Below are 13,682 nucleotides of genomic sequence, written 5' to 3' on the forward strand. Positions count from 1 at the left end.
GTGGGCTTGTTTTCTTGGTTGGTTTCAGTGTTCCTCTGGCAGTACACCAGACACCTTGTTCAGACTATAGTCCCTGATTTGCATTGTGCTCCATCTTGATTTCTCATGTCTTTCCCCCATCATCAACTAAATGTTAAATATGGCACCATCCTCCAAAACTGCATTGAAATGCAATTCAGAAAATGTAGGAACATGGAGAAAATGCAGAAAAAGGCACACGACAATTAGTGAAGTAGCACTAGAAACAGACCACTGAACACATAAAACCCGGATACGAAATGCATACAAAACTTGTTCAGGCCCGAGAGTACCGGCACTGAAGTGTTCGGGGAGGCCTTTAGAGTAAAATACATAAACTGCTCTGTGACTGTTTTAGACTTTCAGGCTCGGGTGGGTGACCACACAATGTCCATAGGCAGGACGGCGCATATATGTGCATTCATGTGTAAATGAGTGTTTGTATGTGTGTCAATAAAACCTCAAGGTTACAGAGGTGTGCTGGTTGCATAACCCTCTCATCATACAGTATCAGATTTAAATATCCAAGCAGCGCTGATAACAATCGTGCGTGTGTTCATCTCCAACATACTTTTTTTGGACATCCACTGGACATGTTGCATATAAATGAAATATTACAGTGCTCATTTGTATATCCTTTCACATACACACACATATATATGTATGTATATATATATATATATATATATATATATATATATATATATATATATATATATATATATATATATATATATATATATATATATGCATGTATATATTCTTTGTATAATATTCTTGATACATATCATATATCATTTATTTCCCTTTAATAAAAGTGAAATGTGTTAGAAAAAAAATTAAATATGTGACAAGGGCATCAGCTGGAAGCCATTCTATATCATTGTTATAATTTATTATTAGATTAATAGCAGTAATTCTTTAAAATTCTGTATTTACAAAACCCACAACAAAGCATGCCATTTAAAAGAAAATAATATATTACAATGCTTATAGTTTTCCTCAAAAAGTTCATTCTTTTCAGCAATTGTGCCATGTACATCATAGCCCCCTCCTGTACATTGAATGATACATTAACTTGTCATACAGTCAGTGAGAGTGATTTTTTATTTCACATCTGAACTAAAATGGGAGTTAGGGGGGAAAACTACACGGTAGTCTAAGTGTTTCACCAGGCTTCATTTGGTTTAAGTCCACAGCACCCACACTGATTTACAGATCTCAGGCAGTAAGCAGACCTACAGGTCTGAGTAGTAGAGGAAGTGGGTTTGTAAACTGGTGTGCTCTCCCGCACTCTGGCTCTCTGGTGGCCTACGTCTGCTGACCCAGCGGTCAGAGATGTTCTATGATCTCATAGTCCTATACCTATGTATTAGCATTGTATTACGTTATCTGTGATCCACCATAACACCTCACACTGGGCTAGCCCACACCAGAATTAGCATTAATTCTTCTCAATTAGGAGAGGTAATAAAACATTACTCAAAATACTGTAAACGAAAGAATTACGGCTGCAAATCCGAACAATTTCTATTGCACCCAGAGCAAGAAGGGATGGCAGTTTGCTCAAGAGGTAGCAACGAACAAATTCGTAGCATCACCACCACTGGCTAAAATAAATTGCATGCTATCAGACAACACATGTACCCATCACTTCATTCTAAAAGTGCCACCTTCCTTGTTTTCCTGCTGTGTAAGGCCAGTTTACATGTATAATCCAAGCTATACCAAATATACTGTACATCAGTCACTTTTTTCATTCAACAGGGAGAAAGCTATTAAATGTCTACACAGGATGCATTCAAAATGGCTACTCGAGTGCTTTCTTCAACATCTTTAAGACAAAACAAGATGCTAACACAACTGACAACCTCTTTAAATGGTAAACATGAGGATGTGCTGACATGAAGACAAGTACCTCCAGGAAAATCGAAGAGACGGCCTCCCATCGAGGCCTGACAAAGCATTGTAAAGGTTTAAATGGCATGGTGTCTGTACCTTTTGAAGATCTATTGAAGGCCCTACTGGAGCCTCAGCTGCACATTGAGGGGCAGTTGAATCATATTGCTGGTGCAAAAAAGCAAATCAAGGTTTATGAACCCAAGATTTGATTCGAGTGAAATTGTTTCTCCAAAGTGTCATCCCAAATTCTCCTCAAGTCCAGGGCAGTGAAACACCCCTACGGGTGAACGAATGTGCAGTTGCCACATTGTATATCCAAATGAAGGACGAAGGAGCTTTGATCGACCACCTTAAAATACGCACATGACGCATGGTGTGAGAATTGGTTAATCAGGAAGCAAGCTTTACGAGGGGTAAGTATAAATATACTTGTCATAGCCAGTAGTTAAATATGTTGCTATTGACCAATCATTTCCCAGCTATATCTATTTAATTTGATAACTAGTGGACAGTATCGAATGTATGGTCAAGCCACTGATGTGGTTTGAGTAGCAGTGTCAAGTGGACTATGATTATACATGCATGATTCCTGATCAAAACATGCCACCATGCAAGTCATTTCTATGCATTGAACGAGCACAATTATTTATTTATTTACCAGGAACTCGGTCTGAGTAAGTCCCCTTTAGCCCAAGTCAAAACCCTGATAAATCCCCCAACCCAATATCGATGTGAAAGCCCATGTATAAAATGTCTTTTTTCTGCAAGTATAACAAAGATATGATGACGAAATGAATGACATGGGCTGAACTTTTTTCCCTACTTTTTGTGGGTCAAATAAGGTGAGATATTCATCACAACAACTGAAAACCCTTGCATAATGTTTCTGCTTTGTTTTTTGTTTTTTTTTGTTGTTTCTCTTTTTTACGGCGGACACTCCACATGATTGAGTTAACGTCGTTATTACTGGTTCTCCTATGGTTAAAATACAAAGTCCCAGAATCCTCCTGGGATAAGTGGGAGGTTTCCGTGGGATTTCGGCAGTGTAGTGTTTGAAAGGGATGTCCATAGCAGAGGAATGCTGAACTCCACACATGGTGGTGCAAAGGAATCCATCTTATGAGCTTGCTTTGTACTTCTTTGTCCTTTGGCAGGTGGTCCCTATCAAAGATGTCTGCCATAGGTCAATATTTTGCTTCTCTTTGCAAGCGCCTTTCGGCTGCAGTTGGTAACAGTAAAGTCTTGGTCACTGAGCACAAATGTTAAGACAGTAAGCTCATAGGTTGGTTTGGTCATCATTAAATCTGTAAAAACCAAGCTGCTTTGCCGGTGCATTTGTTGTCTGTAAACAACCTTGTTACCCAAAGAGTTCTGTGTTTTTTTTTGTTGCAAATGATTTTCTATACATTTGTTGGAATAGATAGTTTTAGTCTCGACTTGATAGTTCAGTCTCCATCATTCCTAACACTTGGATTCCTTGACCTCTTTTTGGTTTTTGCCTTTTTTGCCCTTGCTGTCGCTCTCATCCAGGTTCTCCTTCTCAGGTTTGGTCACACTGTCGTAGGACGGCAGCGAGGCAGTAGAAGGCGTGCCCTCTTTCTTGTCCTGATTGGTCCCGCCATTCTCCAGCCTGCTGCTGCTGAGCAAGCGCTTGCAGATGAAGCCTCTCCGAATAAGATAAGCACGGTAAGCACGCTGAATGACCGAGGCAGACATGTGCTCTTGCTTTCGGCGCAGAGTGGTGGTGATGGGCTCAAAAGACACTTTGGAAGGATTGGCAGCAATGAATCGTTCCTCCATCTGTTGCCGCATCATGTCCAGGTCACCGCTGTCACCCAACACGCGTTTGGTGAAGGCAAACAGGATATCTAGGCAGTGAATACGATCGCCACTCACCATAGGCAGGTCCATAGCAATCAGCTCTATAGTGTTGGGCTTGGGAACGCGCAGCGGGTGCTCCAGAGTGTCAGCAAAGTCACCCAGCTTAGCGAAGGTGATGAACTGGGAGGCAGTGGGGTCAAACTTTTCCCAGATTTCATAGAAGGACTCAAAGTCATCCTCGCAAAGTGGATCAGCGCTTTCCTCTGTGGCGACGCTAAAGTTCTCCAGGATGATGGCGATGTACATGTTCACCACAATAAGGAACGAGACTATGATGTACATGACGAAGAAGAAGATGCCCACTGAAGGGTTTCCGCAGTCACCTTTCACTGTGGTACCTGGATTCTCCTTATTCGGGTCACAATCCGGTGGGTAGTTGAGAATAGGAGCAAGAAGGCCATCCCACCCTGCTGAGGTGGTTATCATGAACAGGCAGATCATGCTATTCCCAAATGTTTCAAAATTATACAAGTCATCTATACCAGATTCCCGCTTTACGTAGGCAAAGTTTGACATGCCAAAGATAGAAAAGATGAACATGACCAAGAACAGCAGAAGGCCGATATTGAACAGGGCCGGCAGTGACATCATCAGGGCAAACAGTAAAGTCCGAATGCCCTTTGCTCCTTTGATCAGACGCAAGATACGTCCGATTCGAGCCAGACGGATAACCCTGAACAACGTTGGTGACACAAAGTACTTCTCGATCAGGTCAGCCAGGAACATACCTGTGGTTTGGGGGATAGAAAGCAAGGAGAAGAAAAGGACAAATGAGACAAACATACACCACTGTATTTCAAAACCTAAACAAAAATCAAAGTAGGAGTTGTTCACTCACCCACGATAGAGAGAATGACCACAACACAGTCAAAGATGTTCCAGCCATTGGTAAAGTAGTAATGACGCAGTGCAAAGAGCTTCAGGACGAACTCAGAAGTGAAGGCCACGATGAAAATGAAGTTAACCCAGTACAGAATGTTTTCAGTCTCCTGTGACTGATCATCTGTCTCAACCATCATGGTGACCATATTCAAACAGATGAGGATCATGATTGAGATATCAAAGACCTGCTGTGTCACAAAGTCAAACACCATGCCCTGGAGCTTGTTCTAAAGAGGAGAAATTTGCATAGATTTGGGATTAGGGCTCTATTCAATCAATTAAATTACTGTAATATCACACATTCTATCAGTATTGTACCTGGGGTCTGGGTATGGGTTTCTGAGGTTTCTTTGAGCCAAGCTTCTTCATAGCATTGTAGTACTTCTTTTGTTCCTCTGTCATAAAGATATCCTGCCCTCCAAAGTATAGTCATAAAAAGTATTTGGTTAAAATCTGCTCCACAAAAACCAAATATGCTGCTAAAATCACTTAAATGCAACTTTAAATGCAAAAGAGCAAATAAAAACATAATTATAAGTGGGCAAAGAGACTTATCTTTTTCTTCTGCTGGTTGAAGTTATCAATGATGACACCAATGAAGAGGTTGAGTGTGAAGAAAGAGCCAAATATAATGAAGATAACAAAGTAGATGTACATGTAGATGTTGTCCTCATACTTTGGTTGGTCTTCCACCTGAGGAGAAAAAAACTGTTTAAACAGGTACTTTGACTCAGGTGGCATTTAAGATTGCACAAACATCCCACCTTTCGTGAATCAATTGCTGCATACATGATATCCATCCACCCTTTAAACGTTGCCTAAGCAGTAAAAAGGGAATGTTAATATCAGTGTTTAACATATTCAGCCAAAAAAACGACTTACTAGAAACTAAAAGCAGACAGGTAGTCTTACCACTTGCAGTAGAGCCAAGTAACCAGCACCCACATTGTCAAAGTTGATTTTGACGTTTCTCCAGCGCACCTCTGTGTAGTTATCATTTATCAATGCTTGGCACTCTGATCTGTTGTTGACTACATCAATTTCGAACATTGCCTTTTCAGTTGCATTGTAGCAGTAGTAGTACTTTCCCGCAAACAGGTTGACACCCATGATACTGAAAATCAGCCAAAAGATGAGGCAAACCAGCAAGACATTCATAATGGAAGGGATGGCACCCACCAAGGCGTTGACTACCACCTAGAGCAGAGCAGGACAGACAAGGCAGTACAGTGTTAAAGACCTGAAATGGCCCAGCAAATCCACAAACACAGAAACACATTCAAACATTCACATTTGTGGCTGCATATTTGCATGGCATAATAAAAAGAATGACACTATAAACACTGATCAGTGTCCAGTATTAACAAATGATAAACTATCTTTGAGTCTTGTTTCAGTCACATGGCCATCCAAGAAAATTCCTTCAAAGCTTATTGTCTACACTGTCTTTATTTTGTTTCAGTTCTATGTTGAAAATGTCCAAGGTTCCTGCTATAATTCTACAGTTGACTTTCTTGTTTTCCCATAGACTACAGTTTCAGATCAGGGATATGAGCTATTAATTACTATTATTAATTTTCTCCCCTTCACATAGTCTCTTTTGTTTTTTTAAGAACATCTTATACCTAAAATAGCAGTTTTCATATGATGACTTACAGTGTTGAGGAATGTTACTTTTAAAAGTAATGCATTACAATATTCCGTTTAAAAAAATTTTTAAATATCAAGAAAACCAAAGGTTTAAACCTTAAGAACCCTTAAAGATTCTTGGCCAAGAACACTAACCTATCAACCTCTGCTATTTTGTGGGGACGCTTGAGATTGTACACAGGACGTGGAATGCACTGCACTGGCTGCTAATGTTCAACTATTTTGCAATTTGGTTGACACTGTGACAAACCGTCAGAGCACAGCGCAAGCCATTAAATGAATGGGTTTCATAGTGCAGCGTCTTGTGTGAAAGGGCATGAAGGCGTCACGTGAGTGATAACAGAACATGGCCAATGAGAGAAAGGTGAAAAGTGATCAAGATTTATGACTGATTGCTAAACTAATAGTGTTTTGTTATTGTATGTGACCAATAACACATGATTGCAGCATCCTCTGAATGCAGAGAAATACACGCTTAATCGCTGTAATTTAGAAATGAAATTGCATATATGTATAAATTTATTTTTTTTCGATTAATCATATTTGTGTCAGCACAATTAGCTTATTTTTGGTTTTCCTTGGGTGGCCTATGACTTTTACAAAAAACAGTAAATACTATTACTTGTCTATACTAATTTCAAAGCTAATAAATCCTTTGCAAAAATTTGAGTCCTAAATAGGTGGTTCCTTATTCTGGCCCTGGATTATCCAAGCACTGCACAATGTGGAAAGATGCATCCAAAATTACACACTGCATTTGATGAAGAATCTACAGAATGTACTCTATTATTAGATGTTAAAGGGATAGTTCACTTTGAAACTAAAATTTGAAGTTTACCAGCTTATCCTAAGGGCATCTAAGCAGTAGGTAAGTCTTTTTTCTTCATTAGATCCAATTTTGACCATAAATGTATTGTTATGATGGGGTATGGTTTAATTTGGATTTCTCTGTGCATGTTCTTTTCCTCTCAAAAAGAAAGTTCCCTATACTGACTATTATATGACTGACAAACTACAATGGTTTGACTTAAGGATCTTAAAATTGAATCTAATGAAGAAAAAAAAAGACACCTACACCTTTAGATGCTCTTGGGGTAACCTGATAAACTTTAAATTTTAGTTTTAAAGTAAACTATCCCTTTAAGTAAGTAGGAGTGTAGTATGATATAACACATACAAGAAATACTGCATCCATTTTGTTGGCAATGATACGTGACCTATGTGTTGTAGAGTAGTAAACTATCAGAAGCACAGTTCAGAATCTCTGTGAAAAACTGCAGGTCATTTGAGCTTTTTTTTTTTTTTTTTTTAGCCTAGTGTTTTATGCCTATTGTGTATTGAGAAACGTCCTCATGTCCTACTCATCAAAATGCACAGTGCTGAGATCTTCTAGGACTACAGCCCTAAATAGTAGCTCTCTGACTAAGCAGTATATTTATAAAAATGAATGCAAAAACTTCCATACAAATATGCCACAGACTCACACTTTCTACATCCCCAAAAGCAAACAGTTGCATCCTTAAAACTACAACCCACCACCCAACTACTTTAACATTTCCACTACAAGCTTGAGTAACTTAAAACCTTCTTTACATCATCTCGTCTTCCCCACAACCCATTTGCCTCCACATCCCTCCCCTCCCCTCCCCCACCGTCCCAGTCAGGACATTGTCCATCAGTGATTAGCGATGAGCAGAGCGTGCCAGGAGACGCTCACTAACTGTGTTAGGCAGCCGAGCCGCAGCTCTCAGGCAGGCAGCTGAGCATGCAGATCTCTCACATACTGAAAAGTGGAGCCATATTCCCCCCTTGAACACACAGAGAGGCACAGAGGATGGCAGGATTCTCTCAGCAAGTGCAGGGGACCAGGCTAACTTTAGCAGATGTTTTTGAGTGATGATTTGTATTACATTTTCAAAATGAGAAAGACAGAAAAACACAGGCTGATAGAATAAGTCAAATTTGGAGTGCTGAACATTGAAAGACCCCCAGGAAAAAGCACTGGTCAAGAGAATTACTGTCCATCTTTAAATAGAGACTACATGTTCAAATGTCACATAGACATAAAATATCTTTGTGAGAATCGACACAGATATCAAAGTGAGGGAAAATGGCTTTCAAAAGTGCATAATGTGCATTTGCAATTGAACAGGACATGCGTGTTACATGACATCTTTGTGCAATCTCAAGAACCGTTAAAATCAATAAATAAATGGACAGGAGAGGCAGCAGTGTGGAGAGATTTCTGCCGTATCAAAGCTGGCTGGGATTCGATAAATGATTTGGGGTACAGAAAAACTAAGACAACTGAATGAGGTAAATCAAATTTTAGATAATCAAAACACTTCATCGGACAAAATTAATTCCTATACTTAATGTGTTTATATCTGGCCAGAGATTCGGCTATCAAAAACTGCAAACATTCCTCAGTCTAAGCTGGTTTTATCTCTCCACTGTTGAGTCTCCTTATCAAGTCATTTATTCATTTTTAACTCTAATTTCAAACAAAACAGCATATCAGTTGATGAACATTGAAATTGATTATTTACTAGGGTAAGAACTTCTCGTTCCCTCTGTACTTATTTGACTTATATATGCTTAGTTACATAAAATTGATTTCACACACCCTGATGAATCCAATTATAGGTACACAAACAAAACATATCTAGGAAAACACCATTTCGATTCACCCAAAAATGACAGTTTAAACTATGTACGAAACTAAAAGTATTAAGATATACAAGAAAGACAGAAGACGAAGAAAAAATTACTAAATTACAAAATCCTATAAAATAAACTGCCATAAAATTGTTATAACAGGGCTCCAGAATAAAATAAAAAATGACTAGTGGGCCAGTGGCTCTTAAAATAGAAACATTTAGGAGCCAAATGACTTTGTCTATGACCTATAAATGACTAAAATATATATTTATAAGTATAAGTAATTTGTTTGTTTACAATCGAGAGAGTTGAGTTATTCACAAAGGAAATCATTGCCTGAAAATGTCACTGACTGAGTCTTATTTAAACAACTTATTCATAAGCACATTCGTTTCTTGAAACATTCAAACACTCAACACTCAAAGCAGGACAGACATCATGTCTGCCATTATGTTCTTTACCCATGCCAACGAGATTTTAACGGTGGTCATGTTTTTTGTAAATCACATTTGCAACAATTTTTGTTAAAATATGGAGCCCTGTTAGCATAATGGCAAACATAACATCAAATATAGCTTTAAATTCGATAACTTAAAAACCTTATCTGTCATTTTTGGGTCCAAACATACCTTTAGTCATAACAGCAGTGTGAGATCACAGATCTCTTTACACTGATTTCTTTACACTTCACTCTGTTTAGAAGCAAAAACTAACACAAACCTCTCACTTCCATGGTCTTGTACATTTCCTAAGCTTCTGTGTTGACTGCTTGTAAACCACTGACTAGTAACTACTATAAAATGTCCCAACTAATCAAATCTAAAAGATGTCATTCACTCCACGCTGCTAAAGGTTTCAACTGGAAACCGGATGGAAAATACAGAGAGATACAGAAGCTTAGCAAATATCTCCCTCTCACACCCAGGGTTTCTCTTTTTACAGTTCCATGTGCAGATCCTAGACAAGCAAAGAGGGGTGAGGTGAGCCTCCAGCGGCTTGGTTCCTCGACGCTGCTCTGGGCCGGGCAGCGCGGGGCCAAATGGGCTGAAGTGAACAGGGTGAAATGGAGGGAGGGAGGGAGGCAGGGAGGACGCTGCACGGTGCTGCAGATGAGGGGCAGGGAGGAGGTGAGGAGGGGTTGAGAGGATACAGAAGCTCAGGGCAACCAGTCCACAGGTAAGAGAAGAAAGACTGAAAGTGACAACAACCAGGTGCAACTGTTCACAACCATCAAAGGGGTCAAGTACCCATCTTTGCCAAATTTGTTAGGATGGCGGCTATGGATGACCTGCATGTGTTCAAACATTCAGCACTGATAAATGTTTCTTGTTTATAATGAAACTGTCACACGTATTTTTTCTCTCTGACTAATGTAAAATAGCTTATTTCCTTCACCTAGCCCAGTTGACTCTTTGTTAAGCTTTTAAACGTCAGTGACCAATTAGGCTTCAGCCATTCTTCATATACAAAGCTGTTTTTTTTTATTACATTTGATGGTAGATATGCATCTTTGGACAGTTTAAATGGAATTTGAAAGAAATTATTCTATAGTTCGTAAGTCTGGGGGCAGTAAGATTTTGTAATGTTTTTGAGAGAAGTCACTTTTTTTTTTTTTTTTTTTTTTTTTTTTTTACCAAGGCTTCATTTATCTTGACAAAATATTATCAAGTAATATTGTAAAATATTATTATTAAATATTTTAATTATCCACAACTATTATTCCTGTCTTCAGTGTCTGATTTGGGGCATGATTTTTAGTAATATTATAAATGCTGTCATTATAAACTGTCACTGTTGATTAATTCGCTGCATGCTTAATGAATAAAAACATTAAAATTAAAATGTGAACCTACAGTTTAATGTATACACCTTATTTTTCAACACAGAAGCAAGTAATTTTCTGTGAATGAGCAAGATTTCTGGTTAACTAGCTGCTGTAGAGAAATAACAAGAAAAAAGGATAAAAACTGTTTTCACTACATGCCGATGTGTTTATAATTCAGATAATGCATTAAAATAATATGTTAAGATACCATCAAAATGACATGTTTTGTACAGCTAATATAACTGGAAACTGATGACTTTGGAAGTCAGAAGTCATCCACAAATAAGGTGGATACAAAATGTTAAAATATACATGCAGTATTTCCCAATCTTTCATGATCATTATAAGATATTGTTCTCAAAATAATTTTTTTAACTTAAATATGGACAATCTGAATTGTAATTAATTAAATTCATAAATGCATTAAAATTCATAGTACTAGAAATCCCAGTATTTGATGTATTTTAGAGCTTTCCTCGATTCAACATCTCAACACTTCTCAGTCTAAGTACTGCATAATTTAATTTCCTTAAAAAGATGGCAGATAAAAGATACTTTTCACGTTTTAACAACACTCACAGAGAGCGGACAACAGTAACCAATGGGGGTGGAGCTTAGCAAAGAGTCAATTATATTAAATGCGTTCTGAGTCATATCTAGTGTGCTGTAGTACTGCTGAAGTGGAGACCTCAGTGGTAAAGTGTTCTGTGCTGCTGGTTGTTCTCTGAGAGACAGGGTCAGTGTAACAGAGGAGAAATGGAAGGAAGGGGGCTCTCCATCAAAAGCAGAGTTTGAGAGTCAGGCCAAATGAACAGCCAATCGCAGATCAAATGTTGTGTGAAATGAGAAGGGATTTGAATGGTGTAGCGTTTGGTTTTGTAAATAATTGTTCATGCTATTTTTGTCCTCTAGGGCCAATTGGAAATATTATTTGTAATGAGGCAGCTTTGATACATCTGACAATGACTTAACTAGCAGTCAATCGTACACCCGATTTCTGTTAAATCAGGGAAGTTTTTCACATCCGTTTTGTTTTTCAGTTATCTCAGCTGCATCATGACTGGATCATTAATGTGGTACAGAAGAGGTATGCATGAAAAGGTGAGTCCTTTTCATTGGCGGCTGTCTTAAAAAAAAAAGTCCCCCGGTATGGTTTCGTGGTCCTTGTCGTTCGTTTTTTTTTTTTTGTTTTTTTTGGATCAGTTCTAGCATGCTGTAACTGCTGAATGGGCATGCAGAGAGATCAGCTCTATAGCTTTGTATCTTACCCTCATCCCTTCAAAACGTGACAATGCTCTGAGGGGTCTCAGGGCCCTTAGTGTCCTGAGTGATTTAATGGGCCCTAGTTCGGAGTAGCCCAGCGCATTAGCTATAAGGCTGACTATAGACACCTACACAGAAACAGAGAAGCAAAAAAGGATCCATACTGTTAGACGGGAGAAAGCTCATGAGGGAAGAGATGGCCTCTAGAGCTGCTGGAACGTTGGTTTACACACATACACAACAGTTCGGATGGGTATATACATATATAACACTGCATTTATACATGTATATATCCCCAAGAAGGAGAGAGAGAGAAAGACTCATGTTTAGTATCGGTTACAGGTACAGATAGGGGTTTAGAGGCAGAGGATAAACCCAGGATTTTGCGCTCTGTTAGTTTTGGGAGGTCACCAACCCTTGTGAGCTTCCTTACACCTGTGGAGAAACTTGTGGTTGAAAGAAAGAGACAGAAAGAAAGAGAAGCATAAGACTCGAACAAAAAAAGACAGAGAAGCGCACAACGCATGGCTCATGAAGTACGTTAGGGGACCTTGGGGACGTGGGGGGTTGAGAAGATTGACCCCTGCAGATACATTAAAAAAAAACAACCCAACCCAACATACTGCAAGAACCTTACCCTTGCCCTTCTAACATTGTCTCTCCATGTCGCTCTTGGCTGAGGCATTAAATCCCATTTAATTTAAGATAGACAAACTAATGGAACCTGTGAGAAAGAATACAGGTAAACATGTACATGTATGTCAAATTGCAAATTACATTGATTTTACAGTTTAAAGAGCATCACATTGATATAGTAACGTGACAGCGAAAGGGGAGATCAGGGGGGCGCAGATAGTAAATGGACATTAGACAGCACCCAAAGGACAAAAATCACTCTGCGGGAACCCAAGCCCTGGTTACTCAAAATGCCATCCATTGTGGAAAAGTAAACGCCCTCCATGCTAGCTGGAAGGATAAAGCGAACGTGAGCGTAAAGGGCAGAAAGGTCATATCGGTCAAAATGGCTCTCTAGAGAACCGTATTGATTATATCGCATGTATGTTGATGCAAAGGACTGGTGCAAATGAGGAGATCAAAAAAGGCTTGTTCGCGAACAAAAACACCAATGGATAGGCAGTGGCATTGGGACACCAGGCTTGAGCACCCCTTTGAAAAAGTATACAAACAGACCTTCACACCTCCAACCAATCACTGACGAAGACTTGGTAAAAACACAGCAAAAGTCCACAACACCGAAAGCTAACCATTTCACAGAGGGGGTTCTATTAAAGGTGAAAGCTTTATTCTGAATGGCTGTCATATTCCATTAATGAAGAAACCATGCTAGCTGAAATTTTGAAACCAAAAGCTAAGAATTATTGGCGGTTTTCAACAGGTATGACCCACAAGGGCATCAGTATGCATCAATAATCCCTGCACAGAAATATTCACTGCTAAATCCCCCTGGAAAAAAAAGAATTGATTTGGTGGCATCAATTAAAATGAATTACATTTTTTGTTTCACATATTTAAAAAGTTATACAAAAACTGTTATTTTTCTCTCAAAATAGATAAAATATAAATATTCACAAAATTATAA

The 13,682-nt window shown here is 38.8% G+C and overlaps 1 protein-coding gene across 5 annotated transcripts in view; it reads right to left on the minus strand.

Moving 5' to 3' along the window:
- Positions 1-887: 887 nt before the first annotated feature.
- scn8aa (sodium channel, voltage gated, type VIII, alpha subunit a) overlaps positions 888-13,682 on the minus strand; it is a 46,115-nt gene continuing 33,320 nt past the window's right edge. For all 5 annotated transcript variants that reach the window (XM_043225011.1, XM_043225006.1, XM_043225012.1 and 2 more), the window contains exons 21-27: positions 12,088-12,210; positions 5,596-5,880; positions 5,448-5,501; positions 5,239-5,376; positions 5,002-5,106; positions 4,640-4,910; positions 888-4,529 (exon numbers count right to left, since the gene is read on the minus strand). In XM_043225011.1, coding sequence (XP_043080946.1) covers positions 3,382-4,529; positions 4,640-4,910; positions 5,002-5,106; positions 5,239-5,376; positions 5,448-5,501; positions 5,596-5,880; positions 12,088-12,210 — 2,124 coding nt within the window. In that variant the 3' untranslated portion in view covers positions 888-3,381. The remainder of the gene's footprint in view (positions 4,530-4,639; positions 4,911-5,001; positions 5,107-5,238; positions 5,377-5,447; positions 5,502-5,595; positions 5,881-12,087; positions 12,211-13,682) is intronic.

Source organism: Puntigrus tetrazona, chromosome 23 (assembly GCF_018831695.1).
Source record: "Puntigrus tetrazona isolate hp1 chromosome 23, ASM1883169v1, whole genome shotgun sequence".
Taxonomy (NCBI): Eukaryota; Metazoa; Chordata; class Actinopteri; order Cypriniformes; family Cyprinidae; genus Puntigrus; species Puntigrus tetrazona.